This window comes from Musa acuminata, chromosome BXJ1-1 (assembly GCF_036884655.1).
Source record: "Musa acuminata AAA Group cultivar baxijiao chromosome BXJ1-1, Cavendish_Baxijiao_AAA, whole genome shotgun sequence".
Taxonomy (NCBI): domain Eukaryota; kingdom Viridiplantae; phylum Streptophyta; class Magnoliopsida; order Zingiberales; family Musaceae; genus Musa; species Musa acuminata.
The window spans coordinates 34722452-34741861 of NC_088327.1; the positions used below are offsets into that span (position 1 = coordinate 34722452).

Here is a 19410-nt window from a genome sequence, read left to right on the forward strand (position 1 = left end):
TTTTACACACCAATCTTCGCATGATGACAAAAGACCATTTTATGTAAAAATATAAAATTTTTATTTCTATTATTCCGCTATACATATACATATGATGTTATCTCAAATTTTTTAATATTTTTTAATATTTTTTATATAAAAATAATTATCGATTGAAGATTCCACGAACGTTATTCAGTCACACTTGGTTTCAAGTTTGAAACCAATCATAGTTTTGCACAATTAGGCTAAATCGTTATGATTATTAACTCTTGTAAAATAACAGAATAGAAAAATATCATTTCGTATTATTATCTTTTGAGTATTTTGGAAGGAACGACACACCTATGAATTTACTTGACCTTTATTGAAATTTGAACTTGCTTGTATATCTACATTTCTATCAGAATTCATTAACAAATCATTTCATACCTACTTTTGTATCTAAATTTATTCAAATATCAATTTAAAACTATTCGTATTCGAAAAAGAAACTTTCGTGCTTGATTATAAGGACGTCTTTGTTACATAACTTTTACAAATTTAATATGAATCCAGAACAATCGTTAGTCTAGAAGTAGATTGCTAATATGAATTTTGAAGACAGCTCATTCTGATCCCTAATTTGAATCTTAGCATACTTGGAAAAGCACTCACCCACATGAACTTTGACAAAAGATGGTTGAAGACAAAGGCACTCGATTAAATCAAACTTCCATGCTTCCTCCTACCAACAAAGATGAAATTTAAATAAAATCCACGAGACATAATATATCAAATATCGAGAGGAGATAGAAGAATGTGGAATCCCTAATCATAGTTGATAGTTGGGATTTATGTGATAATTTGATGCCAAATTTGATTTAACTATATATATATATTTCTGAATTCGTCGAAAATATGTGATTTGGTATATTCGAAAACCCGACATCCTCAATTCTAAACTTGGGGCAGCAAAACCCTAAAATTTCGCGGCGCCGCAAAACCGAGTGCGCCACGTGTGAGTCGGCCGCTGCCCACTCCTTGCCCTGACGTGTGATCACAATCCGGAAGCGCTTCCCTCAAAATCCTCATCTCCTCACGCTCGCTCTCACTCGCTGCCCCCGTTTCGACCAACACCACTGCGAATACCCCTCTTTCTCGAAATCTCTCTCTTCCGTTTCTTTTTGGAATCTTCGATTCCCTCCTCCTCCGACGGTAGACTTTGCGGGAGGCGCGGATTCCTTCTTGATTGACTGACTCGGGTTCTCATTTGAGCGACATTTGTGGTTTGTTCGTTGTTCCAGATCGGCCGGGGCTGTCGGGGAAGATGGCATCGCCGAAGGAGGGGTTCTTGACGGACGAACAGAGGGAGGTGCTGAGGATAGCGGTGCAGAACGCGGAGGTACTGTCCTCGTCGCCGAAGTCACGGACTTCCTTGCTGCTTCCGGAACTTAAGAGCAAGGTCGGGTGTGGCGGGAAGTCTACCGCGGTTGGAGGCGGCGTGAGGCATGTCCGGCGCTCGCATTCGGGGAAGCCAGTGCGAGTGAAGAAGGGTGAGTTTGCGTAATGCTGATGATTGCCTTACTGAACAACCATTTTTCCGCAATCGCGTGTTTCTTTTCGTTTTCAGTAATTCATACTTAGATGATTAACAGAATCCTTTGCAACATTACTTTGATTTTGTTCCACATTTATCTGGACAGAATAAGATGTAAAGTCAAAAGTTTTCGTTTATTAAGTTATGATGTCTAAAATTACATATAAAAGACAACAGTTTCAAAGGTATTCTCTATTAAGTTATAGTGTCTGAAGTTGCATCCAAAGTGAAAACTGATAGGTCACTGCACATGATATGATGACCTGTGCATTGTCTATGGCATTATCTGTTGGTGCCTCAGACAGATATGGGTTCATCATCCTATGCATTTTATGCTTCTTTCAAGTACCAAAGTTGAGAAGATTCGTAGTAATTGAAGTCAAGGGCCCATGTTCATTTAAGATGTCATTGAGCTCCATTTTGATAATATGTATATACATAGATATGACTAAATTGTGTGTGTGTGTGTATATATATATATATGTGCCTTGCTAAAGTTATGAATTTTACATTTGCCTCTCTAGAGTTAAGTTTTGCATATATTCCTCTGAGTGGTCTTTCATTTGTTTGCTAGTTGGCACTCTAATTAAACATCAATGCCTTTTAAAATCCCTTCTCAAATAGTAAGAAATTAAAGGATATTTAAATATTTTTATATCATATATATATATATATATATATATATAATTTAGTGAGTAAGATCTTAAAACCCCTTAATATATATATATATAATTATATATATGTATGTATATATATATATATAATTATATATATATATACATATATGTATATATATATACATATATATGTATATTATATATATATATATGCTAATCTTCGTTGGTCTCTCTAACCCCCTTGATGAAGGAAAAAGGTCTGTCGAGTTGTGCTAATCTTTGTTGGTCCCTCAGATCCCATTGATGAAGGAAAATGGCCTTCCCTATTACGTGTAATCCCTTGAATGTCTTGCTTGAAGGTTAACTAGCATGGCCGTACAGAATTTGAAATTTTGAGGCCTTATTCTCCGTCAAATTTGTCCAATGATTCCACTTTTTCTTAGCCATCACATCCAAGTAGGTCCCTACATCACCTCCATCTTTTGATTATCACTACATTAGGAAATGAAGCAGACAAGCTACCTTTGGTAGAACATATCACAATTGGTGTGGATTTGTTGACTTGTCCTATTCTAAGTACTCTTCGAAGGTTATTTAAAAACGTGTCGAGCTCCTTTGTTCGATAACTAATAGGACTAATGTACTTGGTGCCACCTATTCTTTCAAAACTTGAGAAGGTACTTAACTTCGTTTGTGGTTGTGCTTTATGCATTAAGCTGGTTATTAGCCTTTGCTTGTTTTTTTGCTCACACTTCTAAAACACTCAAAATGTTATATTTGTGCTAAGTTAGCTAGTGAACTTCGCCTTTTCGTTGCCATTAAAATTCCAGAATACAAGAAGTATTGCTAGGAGTAAAATTTTGCCTCGATTAGAGCAAATCTTTGATAGATTTGGTCATCTCTATAGGATTGTACGAACTTCTTTATCATTTTTGTCACCTACTCTCATAAGTAGAATAGGTACCACACCGCATGTTGCCTACTCTGTTCCTTGGTCGATCACTACTACATCGACTCAAAGACCCCTCATTTTTGGCTATTGATGAGAAGTCTTTCGACAAAGGTCTCATAAAGTTCCCTGGTTATTGCCCCTTTATCTTGTCTTGTTACTAGGAGCAAGCACTACATTCTCCACTTTCCCTGCCCCTTTCCACAACCATTATGCTATCCCCCCATAAGAGTGAGGAATCAGGGGCTCCAGGGAAATCCCGTCTTCACGATACAGTGATGTGTGCTCCTGCACACGATCCTACTATCCTTCATCTCAAAATTGTGTCCCTTCTCTTCTCTTTGCAATTCAAAATATTTAGACATTGTGACACTCCCTTCCAAGTCTATCTTCGTTTTGACCATATTTGATTTTGACTAGTTAAGTCTCTTTGGACTCATTGTCGCTACTTTACCCGTTTTGACCACTTCAACACCTTTGTGCTATCCAAGTAGTTCTCCCTTAGTTGATGGAAAGTCGATTGCAACTCCTACACATGGCTTTTGCCATCATGTTGTAATGCTCGTGTCGATTTTTTTCTCTTTGTGTCCTTGGTAACAATATTTGCTTACTTGGTCTTGTTTATTGACTTGTTAGGCTTGCAATATAAGCTTTGGAGAAGCCCACCATTGAGTATATACTATCGTACCTTAGTATGATTAAGTCCCTCATAGAACTTAGTGGTTGCACTCAAAAGATCCATCCTTGTGGTATTGCGCCTCCATCGTAGATGTCCAAGCTTTCATCTGATGCAAATTTGGTGCATGCACTACAGTGATTTAAAAGGGCGCTCGGGCGCTCGCCTAGGCGCTCGGGCGAGGCGAGGCCCGAGCGCCTCGCTAAACTTCCAGGCGGCGCGCTTCAAGGAGGCGTCGCTTGGGCACTCGCCCGAGCCCAGGTGCTGGGCGCTTCGAGCTGTTAGGATCGGAGCAGCACTAAGAGGGGGGGGTGAATTAGTGCAGCGGATTAAAACTTGTAAGTTTGAAACCGAATTCGTAAATACGAGGAGATTTCGTTTCGATAGTAACTTGAGTAGATGAAAACCGAAAACTAGCAGTAGTGTAAATAATAATTTCAGGAAAGTAAGAACTCACACATTCAAGGAACACACCAATTTAAAGTGGTTCGGTCAAAATGATCTACATCCACTTGCGAAGCCTTCTTCGAAGAGGCTCCCAACTTCCACTAGCAAATCATTTTGAAGGGGAAGGACAAATACCCCTTTTACAACCTTTTACAAGTGGTTCACACTCTTACAAATTTTCAAAGAGAAAGAGGGAGGTGAACACTCAAGCTATTGAAAACAAAAACTTGCTTAAGGCTTTGCTAAGACTTTTATTTCAATCTTTTGCTTCTCAAAGGTTGTAAGCTCAACTGAGAATTGAGGGGTATTTATAGGCTCCAAGAGGATTCAAATTTGGGCTCCAAATTTTGAATTCTCTTGGGTTTCCGAGGTTGGCGGTGCCACCGCCTGTCTATGTCTGACACAGACAGTGTACTGGCGGTGCCACCGCCGGACCTCTCGAGTGCTGGGCGGTGCCACTGCCCAGTCCGGCGGTACCACTGCCCGATCCTATGGTTCTGGGCAGTGCCACCGCCTAGTCTGGCGGTGCCACCGCCTGGACTGTTCCAGCTCACTGGTTGGGCTCCAAACTTGGCCCAAACCAGTCCGATGTCGGGCCTAATTGGCCCTTAACCAGGATATAGGATTATCCCTTAATCCTAACCCTAATTACATACTACGTAACTAAAAACATAATCCTAAGCAAGTTTTTAACCGGCAAATGTCGAGTCTTGTTCCGGCGAGCTTTCTGGCGATCTTCAGGCGGACTTCCGATACGCCCTTGGATTTCTTCCGGTGGACTCCCAGCAGGCTCCTGATCGTGTGACGAATTCGACGAGTAGCTGAGCCTTCTCGGTGATCTCTGCGAACCTCTGACGATCTCTTCGGCGGACTTCCGAAAGTTCCGACAAGTCTCCGATTTCTTCTTGGTTGGTTCCGGCAGCATTTCCGACGAATCTTCGGACTCTCAAACGTCTATCGAACTTGACTTCGGTATCCTTGCTTTATGTTTTCAGGCTATTGTAGTTAATCTTGCACACTTAACTTCAATAATATGGATTAGATCAATTAACCCATCAATTGATTTTATCATCAAAATTCGAGATTCAACAATCTCCCCCTTTTTTTTTTATGACAATCAATTGATGACGAAGTTAAACATAACTCCCCCTATCTATATGTCATATTATGAGAAGATAAAAACACTTGAATTCCATCCCTTTGAATTCAAGCATAAACCGATAAGTTCTAACCGTTGAACTTATCGTTATTCTCATTAAGCATGAGAAAATACGAAACTTTGTATTTCTCATATTTTCTAGCTATGAAAATCATTTTCAAGTCGAATGAGAAGAGAATTTTCACTACGATGATAGATAAAAATTTTCAACATGAATTTCATGATATAAATGTGAGGCATGATTTCATATGATCAACCAATCTGAGAACTTACGATATACTCAAAGATTTTGCAAGGCATATAAGACATTTGTATTACACAAGCTTTTGCAATTCATATAAGTCATGCTATCGATGTGCATAAGACATTTTCATTAAGTAATGCTATCGAAATGGTACAAGTCATCACTTCTCCCCCTTTGTCATCAACAAAAAGGAGATGAGACTCGAAGCACACAACTGTGATCATAAAATCATTAGAAAAAGAATTCAGCATTAAGATTAATCATACAAAATTCATTCAAAATTAATCTCGCTAAAAATATTTATCCAGAATTCATCTAAAAAATTCAGCATTCATCCAGAACAAATCAGCATTTATCCAGAATTTTAAAATACATCTCAAAAGAAGGTTCAGTTTTCGTTTAAAAGAAGATGACAAACTTCTAACTTGACATTAAGAGAAATCAGAACAGAATAAGAAGGTACATCGATTAATCCTTAGGAGGTAATCCATAGTGCTGATACATGACATTTATTTTTGATTCATTTGTCGTAGTTCCTTCAAATTTCAATTTGCTGGATTTGAATTTGTTCTTGCTGCGATTTGAGTTGGTCTTGTTGTGATTTGATTTGATACAATTATGCCATAATGAGTTCTTTAGAGGATGAAACAGGAGCTGAAGGTGCTGCGCCAAAGGGACTAGGAGAGGAGATTCATTTCCCCTAAGAATTGGTGTTTCGGGGTGTTCTACTAGTGGGAGAATTGGATCAGTCCTTCTAGGTTGCCTAACCCATATACCATTGCTAAATGTGCACCTATGTCTTTTAAGTAGATTTCTATTGATGATGAATTGTTTCTTCATCGGGTGGGATACAAATGTCATGGGTAAGTAGAAGTCGAGTAATTAACCCCTCATATGGCAACATAGTGTCTCTAGCTATAATACCCTGCATGTGTTGCCGGATTGAGTATCCAAAACAGTTATGCTGACCGGTCATAATCCAATACATGGTGCTTATCTCTATTTGACTCATTTCATCAAGATGAAATTGCTTAGGGAATAGTATGCTTGTTATGATATGATGAAGAATTTTATAGTTAAAGGACAGTAAGTGCTCGCAACTCTTGGGTATTATGCCGAGGTCCGGATTTGCAAAAATAGTTTCGACGGTTTCGGAGTAAGTTGCTCCGATTATATTGACATCCCATTTACCTCTAAAATAACAGCCCCTATTTTTTTCAGTGATTCCAATTAGTTCACAAATAGTACTATAAAAAATTCTAATTTGTGTTCCTAGTAGGTAAGTACTTAGGCTATCGTTATCCACACATAAGTTTGCATAAAATAGCCTAACTAACCTAGGATAAATTGGTTCATTTATTTGTAGGAGAGGTAGGGCATCTAGATGTGCAAACCACCTAATGGGTTCTAGGTTTTCTAGTTCATTGAGATCAACGTGTTTACCCTTATGGATACATCTTGTTTCGAAATTTGGAAACCTAAGAGCTACTTCTTTGGATCTAAAAAGATCTTGGTCATATGAATCTCCTTTAACCCTTTTCCCTTTTTGATCTCTTAGGAGTCATTATCTAGACAAGATGATAGATGAAACTGTAAAGAGTAGGTAAACTAATGAGAACAGAGGGAAGATGGAGAGCTTGGAGAATTTTACCTTATGGAGAATTTACCTTATGGAGAATTTCTTGGAAGATGGAGAGCTTGGACCAACAAGAATTCCTCTCCAAGGCTTCTAAAGGTTGAAATGAGAGTTTAGAGAGGTTGTGGGAGAGCTTGAGCCAGTTTCTCACGGGTTGGGGGCGGTGTCACCATCGGCCCTAACCCTTCGGCTTATAAAGGGGCTCTAGGGCGGTGCCACCGCCAAAACGAGCGGTGCCACCGCTGGCATATTACGGAAGAGAAGAAAAAAAAAAAAATCTTTCTTCCCCCCTTTTATTTTTCAGAGGTGTTTGACTCAAGATAGGTTAAGATATTGGGTTGTACTTTAATATGTCATTTGGAATCGAAAGAGAAGGATGAAATCAAATCCATAAAAGAACGGAAAAAGGATGAGACATTTTTCGGAAAATGCATTTAAAGAAGCTTATTTTCAGGGACAATTTAACATGCTTAGTTCCCTTTGGCGCAGCACCTTCAGCTTTTGTTTCATCCTCTGAAGAACTCATTATGGCAGAATTGTATCAGATCAAATCACAGCAAGACCAACTCAAATCGCAGCAAGAACAAATTCAAATCCAGCAAATTGAAATTTTGAAGGAACTACGACAAATGAATCAAAAAATAAATGTCATATATCAGCACTATGGATTACCTCCTAAGGATTAATCGATGTATCTTCTTATTCTGTTCTGATTTCTCTTAATGTCAAGTTAGAAGTTTGTCATCTTCTTTTGAACGAAAACTGAACCTTCTTTTGAGTTGTATTTTAAAATTTTGGATAAATGCTAATTTGTTCTGGATGAATGCTGAATTTTTTAGATGAATTCTGGATAAATATTTTTAGCGAGATTAATTTTGAATGAATTTTGTATGATTAATCTTAATGCTGAATTCTTTTTCTAATGATTTTATGATCACAGTTGTGTGCTTCGAGTCTCATCTCCTTTTTGTTGATGACAAAGGGGGAGAAGTGATGACTTGTACCATTTCGATAGCATGACTTAATGAAAATGTCTTATGCGCATCGATAGCATGACTTGTATGAATTGCAAAAGCTTGTGTAATACAAATGTCTTATATGCCTTGCAAAATCTTTGAGTATATCGTAAGTTCTCAGATTGGTTGATCATATGAAATCATGCCTCACATTTATATCATGAAATTCATGTTGAAAATTTTTAATTTTTCAATGATGCTAAAAAGAAAAACATGATATAATTTTTGAAAAATAATTTTTTTTATTTCCTATTCCTACTATCTAAATTAAGCACTCATGAAAAACTTCAAGTGATTTCAAAATAATTCAAGAGAGTTAAGTTACTTGTAGTCGAAGCCCATCAAAGCCCAATTCGTCGTTTCACCTTTGGAAGTTCTTGATTCATCCTTGGTTGCCTTCCTCTTCTTTGGCCTCTTCCTCCGTTCAAGTTCATTGTTTATTTTAGATTTTTGTTTAATGAACTTATTAAGATTTAGTGTTCGAAGTTCAAGTTCATCATTGTCCTCATCACTTGAGTCATCGCTCAAGTGGTATTCATTTGTCCGGAGTTCCAAATCCTTCCTATTCTTTGGAAGGTGGTTTAAGTGCTCATCGGGTTCAAAATGTTCTAAAAGTGTCATTTCATAGGTCATTAATGACCCGATTAATTCTTCTAATGGAAAATCATTTAAATTTTTTATCTCTTGTATTGCGGTTATTTTAGGATCCCACCTTTTTGGAAGGGATCTTAAGATCTTGCTTACGAGATCAAAATTCGAAAAAGATTTACCAAGAACTCTTAGATTATTGACGACATCCGTGAAACGGGTGTACATGTCGCCTATAGTCTCGCTTGGTTGCATTCGAAAAAGCTCAAAATCATGCAATAAAATGTTAACTTTCGAGTCTTTGACTCTACTAGTTCCCTCGTGCGTGATTTCAAGTGTTCGCCAAATATCAAAAGCCGTTTTGCACGTAGAAATCCGATTGAACTCATTTTTGTCCAAAGCGCAAAATAAGGCATTCATAGCCTTTGCATTTAAAGAAAAATACTTCTTCTCCAAATTCAACCATTCATTCATCGGTTTAGAGGGAAGTTGAAAACCGTTTTCAACAATATTCCATAAATCCAAATTCATAGAAATCAAGAAAACTCTCATTCGAGTTTTCCAATAAGTGTAGTCCAATCCGTTAAACAAAGGTGGACGAACAACCGAAAAGCCCTCTTGAAAGCCATGAAGAGCCATTTCTCTTGGGTGTAAATACGAAATGAGAAATACTAGGCTCTGATACCAATTGTTAGGATCGGAGCGGCACTAAGAGGGGGGGGGGGGTGAATTAGTGCAGCGGATTAAAACTTGTAAGTTTGAAACCGAATTCCTAAATACGAGGAGATTTCGTTTCGATAGTAACTTGAGTAGATTAAAACCGAAAACTAGCAGTAGTGTAAATAACAATTTCAGGAAAGTAAGAACTCACACATTCAAGGAACACACTAATTTAAAGTGGTTCGGTCAAAATGACCTACATCCACTTGCGAAGTCTTCTTCGAAGAGGCTCCCAACTTCCACTAGCAAATCACTTTGAAGGGGAAGGACAAATACCCCTCTTACAACCTTTTACAAGTGGTTCACACTCTTACAAATTTTCAAAGAGAAAGAGGGAGGTGAACACTCAAGCTATTGAAAACAAAAACTTGCTAAAGGCTTTGCTAAGACTTTTATCTCAATCTCTTGCTTCTCAAAGGTTGTAAGCTCAGCTGAGAATTGAGGGGTATTTATAGGCCCCAAGAGGATTCAAATTTGGGCTCCAAATTTTGAATTCTCTTGGGTTTCCGAGGTTGGCGGTGCCACCGCCTGTCTGTGTCTGACATAGACAGTGTACTGGCGGTGCCACCGCCGGACCTCTCGAGTGCTGGGCGGTGCCACCGCCCGATCCTCGGGTTCTGGGCGGTGCCACCGTCTGGACTGTTCCAGCTCACTGGTTGGGCTCCAAACTTGGCCCAAACTAGTCCGATGTCGAGCCCAATTGGCCCTTAACCAGGATATAGGATTATCCCTTAATCCTAACCCTAATTACATACTACGTAACTAAAAACATAATCCTAAGCAAGTTTTTAATCGGCAAATGTCGAGTCTTGTTCCGGCGAGCTTTCCGGCGATCTTTAGGCGGACTTCCGATACGCCCTCGGATTGCTTCCGGCGGACTCCCAGCAGGCTCCCGATCTTGTGACGAATTCGACGAGTAGCCAAGCCTTCTCGGTGATCTCCGCGAACCTCTGACGATCTCGTCGGCGGACTTCCGAAAGTTCCGACAAGTCTCCGATTTCTTCTTGGTTGGTTCCGGCAGCATCTCCGACGAATCTTCGGACTCTCAAACGTCCATCGAACTTGACTCCGGTGTCCTTGCTTTATGTTTTCAGGCTATCGTAGTTAATCCTGCACACTTAACTTCAATAATATGGATTAGATCAATTAACCCATCAATTGATTTCATCATCAAAATCCGAGATTCAACACGAGCGAGCGCCTAGGTTAAACCAGGCGACCGAACCAGGATTTTAGGTCTGGTTCGGTCTCTGGTGGTTGGTTGGTTCAATCGAACCAACTAAAACCGATATCAACTATCGCTGCCCAACCCTAACCCGGCTCGTTGCCGCTGCCGCTGCCGCTCCCGTTCTCGATGCTCGACGTTGTCGCTACTCGCAACCGCAGCCGCCGTCACCGCTTGCCTCTCCCGCTCCTGCTCCCGCTGCTGCTGCTGCTGTCGTCGCTCCCGCTCCCGCTGCCGCTTCCTCTTTTCTCAATCAGTACCCCCTTACACTCTTCCTTCTTCTTCTTCAGTATAATATTAACAGTATACTGTATACTGTTAATATTGTTAAGTTTATTTGAAATTATTAATTTTCAATACTGTTAATATTGTTAATATAACAGTATACAACAGTATACTGTTAGGTTTCAACAGTATACTATTAATTTTCAATAATATTAATTATGAAGAATGACTTTGATGTAAAATTTTATTGTTTTGAATTTTGAAACTTTTTGTTAATGTGACATTATGATTTTGTATCTTAGATTTTCATAATTTAATAGCATATTTTTATTTATTAATTATATTATATATTTTTATATTTTAGTGCCTCGCTTCGCTAGGGCATTTTTGGACCTTAGCGCATTTTGGCGCCTAGCGCTTTTTAAATCACTGATGCACGGAAGACCTACCTCTATGTTACCTTGGAATTCACTCATTGAATCCTTAGGCCTTGTTACCATCGTGTTGCCCAATGAAACCAGAGCTCTCAATAGCTTCAACCATGCCTTCATGGGACTTGCTTGTGTGTTGTATTACCTCGAACTATTCCACAAACAACCTACTGCACCACATCGCCTCCTAGCGATATCTCCATTGCCCTATGATCTTGGTGTTGAAAATTCAGATTGGCGATCTTTCCTTGTGTAGCCTCTACCAACACATTGCAAGGCCTTCGTCACCTTTCAATTATAATCGCTTTTTCTTTGGCAATTGAATTTTGTCCACTTGATTAGTCCCCATAGCATTTGGTCATTGACGGAAGTTCAACTCTAAGCTAGTCCATTGCCCAATAGCTCTTGGAGTCCACTAAAGTGTGTTAGTGTTTGGATCTTGGGCCTATGCCTCCAACACAATCTATGTTGCCCATCGCTTCCCTTTTAACAACTCAAATGACAACACTTTCGCATATTCTTTAAGAGCGCTAGACTTCGTGGCTCCTTGCCTCATGCTAAGGCCTTTCTACTCCACCTTCATCGCTGTAAGTTGAGTCGATCTCTAGCCTTAGTCCTACCATCTATTTCCTTACTAAGATAACATGCATGTGCCCCCTTCGACTTTGGTACCATACGAGATGAGTCTACCCCATTAAATGAGGAAACTAAGGAATGACATGATACTGCCTTGCCTTAACAAGCTTTCATGTCTTTGATCTCCATCCAATGAAAGCTCTATAAAGTTGGTGTTTCTATTGCATATTCTGCCTTCTAAGTCGATTCCCTTCGTGGGTTTCAAGTACTTCACCGAGTCCCACCTAAGTTGCTTTGATCGAATAGCACTGAGATGATGTTGCATGCACCATTGCAATTGTCGGTCATAGTTGGAATTCAGTTATCCTAACCTTTGTGTACTATGCATTCTTCATAGCTTACTTGTCCTCGTAGTGTCTTTTGTGCCAAGGTTTAGTTGTGCCTCTGAATGCCAATTTCGGATGCGCGCTTTACTGAGCAACTATATTCCCTACTCTATGCTTATTTCCCCTAAAAGATCGTATGTGCAGACTACCTTCCATACCACTTAACTAGGTTCCCACAATGCACACATAGTGTTTGCAAGTGTGCTTATCCTGTTACCATATAAGATCGTATGTGTAGACTACCTTCCATACAGCTTAACTAGGTTCCCACAATGCACACATAGTGTTTGCAAGTGTGCTTATGCTGTTACCATATGTTACAGGCTTAATTGGTTTTATCTAAATCGTGTAGTACCCTTGGGAGACTGTATGTCTTTCTCTCTTTTCTTCTCTATCTCTATGCTCTAAACCCTATGTTGATGTCTTTGGTACAACACCCAAGTGTTGATGAGGCATGACTGCAATTCTTTTTGATTTCATCTTTTAGTGAATTGTATAATTATTCTTCAAGGGAACATGAGCAATCTTGAAAATCCAGATGTTGTTACCAGGTATCTATCTGAATTTTCATTGTTCTTTCTTGCTTACCCTCATAATACATTATTAAATGTATACAGAACTTTGTCTACTCACGTACAATTCCTGATTGGATGTTTTGGTCCATGAACTAATCTGTAGACTATTTGACAGTATATCTTCTGAAATATGCTGCTTATTTCTAAGCATTCTATTATGTTATAAACTTTCTATAAATATAGCCAATTCCACCTCTTTTTGTTTATCCTCCATGCATTTCTATTTTTTTCTCCTTTTAATTGATCTTTTTAGTTAGATCCACATTGTGAAATAGTTGTTGCCTTTTAAATAATTGGCACTGTTCTTTATTAGCTTCAATTGCCAAAATTGCATACATCAGTCCGTGCTCTCTTAGATCTCAAATTAAAACATAGTTCGGCCATAATAAAAGACAATAAATGCATCTATCTCTACATTGATTTTGCTTACGTTTTATGGAATCTCATCCTTAAGATATTTATGATTACACCAGTGGAAAGCGACCATATATATTGTGATGTAATCTGTTATTTTCAAGACAACAAATTGAAACAAACCATGCATTCCTCTTTGCTTGAACCATGATTGACTTTTCTTTTCCTTTTTGATTTCATGGATCATATTTTCAGGATTGACCATGATAGTTTTCTTTTGAATGAATTTAGAAGGTTTCTATCATTCTCGATGATTGTTGGGGAACATTAGTAACTTGGCAAAAGTTGAGGAAGAGCACATAGAGAATGAAGCAGGTCAGCGGAGCGAGAAAGTAATGTGAACAATTGAATCTAAGTGTGGTAGAGAATGAAGAAGAAGAGGAAGTAGAGAATGCAAAAGAAAAAAAAAAGAAATGCAGGCATAAGACAAATTGAAAATTGGAATGGCAATAGAGGAAGGGGTGGTAGTAGGTACAAAGGAATGAAGGAAGAAAAAGCAGCGGAAAAAAGCAAAAGCATAAGAATATTTTTAGTGTTTAAACTAATGTCTTTACACTTTTCCTTTCTCAGCATAGAAAACCTTCCCAAAGGACACAAATATTGGGCTTTGCCATAAATGAATATATTTATAAAGTCCAGTCACCTAGATCTATGGTGAGTGGTAACTGGTAAGGTCTTAAAATATATGCATCATCACTATGTGCTTCTTTTAGGTGCATTGTATGGACTGCAGTATGACTCAATTAAGCTTGGGTTCAAAATTTAAGCCACAGTTGACATGCTCATTCAGCTTTCCTTGATAACATTGGAAACATCTTCACACCATGGATCTTCTCTATTCTCTTTTTGTCAATTTATAATTATTCTCCAATGTAGCGTTCCTTTTTTCTTCTTTTGATTTGAATCTTCAAGAAATCTTGACTAGTGGCATTTAGAAGCTTAGTAATACTCTTTAATTACTTTTTGGTCTTTACTTACACATTTGGTGTTTCTTTAGAGTGCTTATTATGTCTACACAAGCATTCGTTGCAAAGGGTTTAGTACATATCTGTCTATTCTTTTTTTGATAATCACTTCTTAGACCCATGGAACTATTCATTGTAAAAATAAGATATTTGTTATGTTAGCACAATTTAAATTATCTAACAAAAAGTGTATATATGATTTTAAATATTCACTTTTGACTCAAAAGTTTAAAACATTTTATTATTGTTGTCTTTATTATATACTTTCAAGAGTTATTTGGTCTGATTAACTTCAACTCTCATGAAGTGTTGGTTTCCTTAAAACGTTCTACGACTATAACTCATTTTTTGGCCAAAGAAGTTCCATTTTACTATATAACGATCCTCTCTTAACTTGTGAGGGAGCAAACTTGTTTAAAAGGTTTTGCTGTCAGGATGTGTCTCCTATATAGCACTGTGTTTATTTTTCTTAAAACATGCCCTTATGTTTTTATGGCTTGTCGGTGAAACATTAAAACTTGTTTTTGATACTTGGTTGTTTTTGTTGTTTTCTTGCTTGATTTTCATTTGTTTCTTTAAGGAACTGAAGTGATAGTAACACTGATAGTGGCATATATATCTTATGATGTCCTGGATTATCGCCAGGACATTAACAATGGCCTTGATGTTTAAAACTTGTTCCACTTTGGTTGCTTGTTGTATGAATACAACTTATCAATGTGGTTGGTATATTAGTATTCTGATCTGAATCTAGACCAATTGTTTTGCCAGCATAATTACAATAGCAATAATAAATAGAATATGCAGAGGTAAAGAAGGGAGGGTAAAGAGTAATTGCAGTCCTTTTATTTGTTTTTGATCACATAGAATTATGCCTTGAGAAAACAGAAAAAATGAGGCGATTAGCAAGAGAAGCAGGAAAAAAAGGAGTATCAAGGAAAATGTATGAGAGGGAGGGAGCAGAGAATGAAAAGGTTACCTTCCCTGAGGAAACAAGCTTTCATTAAAGCAGCATATTATAGCTCAACCTATAATTTGTACACTGATAAATGGATCACCAGGGGCCTCTTCTGACACTGCCAGGACACGTTATAGGCAATCAGTAAAATTGATTTTCAAAAGGGACCAGCTGATGCTTCATCTGATTTAATGCTTTCTTAGGAGAAATTATACAAGATATTATTCCCCAACTGAATACTATCTTAATTTTAATTTCAAGCATTTAAAACAGCAAATATGCAGTCATAATATTTTTCTTAAATGGTAGGTCTCTAATGGTGGAAATCGATCTTGTCTTCTTTAATACAATCGAGAGATTTTACCCTGTGTGCTATGTCGGGTTCTTTAGTAAATCCATCAGTTGATGCAAATGAACTCATCAATCCATGTATTAGGCATAAATAAAATTTATGTTTTGTCATCACTTCACTGATAAGGTTTATCATTCACACCATATTTGTCATGTAGCACTTATTCCCACTTTTCCTTTTTTCTCAAAATGTGATCTTTGTAACCATCAGGTATCTCACAAGATACTGACCCATTAGTTTTTCAACTTTTCACAGAAACTTCATAATCTAGATTCCTGAAAAATTAATTTCAATTTGGCATTAGATTCTTTACATTTTGAGATTATACTTGTCGAAGCAGATTGGTGGATGTTCTCTACTTAAACAGGGAGTAGAGAAGGCTTTAAGGCTACAGCATTTATAATTTGCAAAGTGTTGTTTAATAAAAAGGAGTAATCTAAGTTGGAGGAGTGGTATTAGTAAAATTTCAATACTCATAAACCTGTTAGTTTGGAAAGAGTCCTTTTCCACTTGCTTGGAGCAGCTATGAGTCAAATAAAAACTATGCACTTTGTGCTTATTAATGCTTATGCATGTGTAAGGAGATTTGTAGATCAAATTATCATAGTTTAGTCCAATTATTTAAATGTCACATCTGTTTAATGCTTAAGTATCATCCAGCTCTGGCAAAAGTTCTGATAAATATGAGTTTGAAAATAATATTTGAAATTCTGACAATGTGGAGACTCTAGCCTTTTAAATTTTAACATTTTTTTTATCATAATCAGAACTCCATATTTCTGGGCTGTAGAGTAATAGGGTAGTCTATGTTTGCTGAAGTCTAGGATTATGAATGTACATCGCATAATCCTGACTTTTCAGTTAATAGAAATCACTTGTGCTAAAGAAAATGGTTTTGGATTTATTAAACTTTGCATATCAGATTTGTTAGAAGTTTAAGAGATCAATAAATCTTTCTGTTTTTTCTATTTTTTTCTACTTGCTTGGTCATTGATCTTTTTTGATGATATCACTAGTGCAACTTTACAATCTGTGACAGTTTATTCTGATAAATTCTATTATACTTATCCTATTCTGCTGAGCACATTTTGTGTCATATTTTTTCACACTTTTTGTCATCTGAATTTGCCTCTAGATGGTGCTGGTGGTAAAGGCACATGGGGTAAGCTCCTTGACACTGAAGCAGCTTCATGTCTTGACCGAAATGACCCAAATTATGATAGTGGAGAGGTACGAGTCTTGGTCTCTTTCTCTCTCACACATGAATTTTGTTGATGTGCATATTTCTGTGTTCTAGTAGAGGATACAGCAAATGCAGTTCAGGCCGCTTTCATTTTCTAATTATTCTTTGTTGTAAATATTAGGAACCATATGAGCTGGTAGGTACCACTGTTTCAGACCCTGTAGATGATTACAAGAAGTCTGTGGTGACAATCGTTGAGGAGTATTTTAGCACAGGTGACGTACAATTGGCTGCTACTGATCTTGGAGACCTTGGTTCTGATGAGTACCATCACTTCTTTGTCAAAAAACTCATTTCTATGGCAATGGACCGACATGACAAAGAAAAAGAGATGGCGTCAGTTTTACTTTCTTCTCTTTATGCTGATGTAACAAGTCCAGCTCAGATTAGCCATGGATTTGTAATGCTACTTGAATCTGTTGATGATTTGGCGGTTGACATACCTGATGCAGTTGATGTCCTAGCTTTGTTTATTGCCCGTGCAGTTGTTGATGATATCTTACCTCCTGCCTTCCTTACTAGAGCAAAGAGAACTCTTTCTGAATCCTCTAAAGGATTTCAGGTTATACAAATTGCTGAAAAGAGCTATCTGTCTGCTCCACACCATGCTGAGTTAGTTGAACAACGATGGGGTGGTACTGTGCACATTACAGTCGAAGAGATTAAGAAGAAGATCACAGATTTGTTAAGGGAATATATAGAGAGTGGAGAGACAGCGGAGGCATGCAGGTGCATAAGGGAGCTGGGGGTCTCTTTCTTTCATCATGAGGTTGTGAAGCGGGCTCTGGTTCTGGCGATGGAGATCCAAACATCAGAGCATGCAATTTTAAAGCTTTTGAAAGAAGCAGCAGAAGAATGCCTGATCAGTTCTAGTCAAATGATCAAAGGCTTTTCTAGGGTTGCCGAGAGTCTTGACGATCTTTCTCTTGATATTCCAACTGCTAAATCCTTGTTCCAGATACTAGTTCCTAAAGCAATTTCTGAGGGATGGTTAGACCCTTCCTTTCTCAAGTCTGAAGGTGCTGTTGAGGATGGCAATAATGAAAGTTCTGAGAAGTTAAGGCGGTACAAGGAAGAAGCTGTTACTATAATACATGAATATTTTCTCTCAGATGACATAACTGAGCTCATTCGAAGCCTTCAGGACCTTGCTGTTCCAGAGTACAATCCTGTTTTTATCAAAAAACTGATCACACTTTCCATGGAAAGGAAAAACCGGGAAAGGGAGATGGCATCTGTTCTGCTATCCACACTAAGTACGGAAATATTCTCAAGAGATGATATTGTTAATGGATTCATAATGCTTTTGGAATCTGCTGAGGATACTGCGTTGGATATTTTGGATGCCTCAAATGAGCTAGCTCTTTTTCTTTCTAGAGCTGTGATTGATGACGTACTAGCACCCCTAAATTTGGAGGAGATCAGCAACAAGCTCACTCCCAATTGCAGTGGAAGTGAAACTGTGCATATGGCTCGGTCTCTTATTTCTGCCCGCCATGCTGGTGAGAGGCTACTGAGGTGCTGGGGTGGTGGCACCGGTTGGGCAGTGGAAGATGCGAAAGACAAGATAGTAAAGCTTCTGGAGGAGTACGAGAGTGGAGGTGATGTCAGGGAAGCATGCCAGTGTATTCGTGACTTGGGTATGCCTTTCTTCAATCATGAGGTAGTGAAAAAAACCTTGATTATGGCTATGGAGAAGAGTGATAGACTCCTGGACTTTCTACATGAATGTTTTGGTGAAGGGTTGATCACGATCAATCAAATGACGAAAGGATTCTCTAGAGTTAGAGATGGTCTTGATGATTTGGCCCTTGATATACCCAATGCAGAGGAGAAGTTCCAAACATTTGTAGAGCACGCCAAGAAATATGGTTGGCTACTGTTGTCCTTTTAAACAGCTAATCAAGTCCCAGACACTGCAGGCAGTTGGGCAGGCTCTCAGTTCTCATCAGAAATTTCTTTAGTTTCCTCCAACTGTCATGCTGTTATTTCTTCTGGTAATCTGGTAAGAATGAGCCTCTTTTGGTCTCTGGTGAATTTTCATGGATGTGGCATCTATATCAGGTTAGAAAGTAGCACCTTTTTGGTTTTGATTTTCAAGATAATCTGTGTTGGATAGATTTCTGACAAGGACTAATTAGGAAAGGAACAGTGATACACATTATTTGGTCTTTGTATGATTGGTAATGAATAGTCTCACTTTTTTGTTTCGTGGAGCTCTGAGATCAGTACTAATATTTTTGGAGTATTATTCACTACTGATAGTTTATTTTACGTCATCATGGTTTAGCAACATTAAGAACTCTACTACAAGTTGAGTTTATGGCAATATCTTCAGCTTGTGTTTGACATATCATCACATTCACTTTCTTTGATTTGGTACTTTGTTTGCATATGCAAGGAATTGTGTTATTCTAATGTCCTTTATATGTTAGTTATTCTACTTGTTC

At 38.1% G+C, this 19410-nt stretch overlaps 1 protein-coding gene across 1 annotated transcript; it reads left to right on the forward strand.

Moving 5' to 3' along the window:
• Positions 1-918: 918 nt before the first annotated feature.
• LOC104000077 (MA3 DOMAIN-CONTAINING TRANSLATION REGULATORY FACTOR 1) lies at positions 919-19170 on the forward strand. Its single transcript, XM_009422028.3, has 4 exons — positions 919-1176; positions 1266-1514; positions 16853-16947; positions 17082-19170. Exons 2-4 carry the CDS (start codon positions 1289-1291, stop codon positions 18852-18854), a joined length of 2094 nt encoding a protein of 697 aa, XP_009420303.2. The 5' UTR covers positions 919-1176; positions 1266-1288; the 3' UTR covers positions 18855-19170.
• Positions 19171-19410: the final 240 nt, after the last annotated feature.

Coding starts and splice junctions, on each gene's coding strand:
- LOC104000077 (XM_009422028.3), top strand. CDS start 1,289: ATGGCATCGCCGAAGGAGGGGTTCTTGACGGACGAACAGAGGGAGGTG. Junction 1,515..16,852: donor GCCAGTGCGAGTGAAGAAGG/GTGAGTTTGCGT, acceptor ATTTGCCTCTAG/ATGGTGCTGGTGGTAAAGGC. Junction 16,948..17,081: donor CAAATTATGATAGTGGAGAG/GTACGAGTCTTG, acceptor TGTAAATATTAG/GAACCATATGAGCTGGTAGG.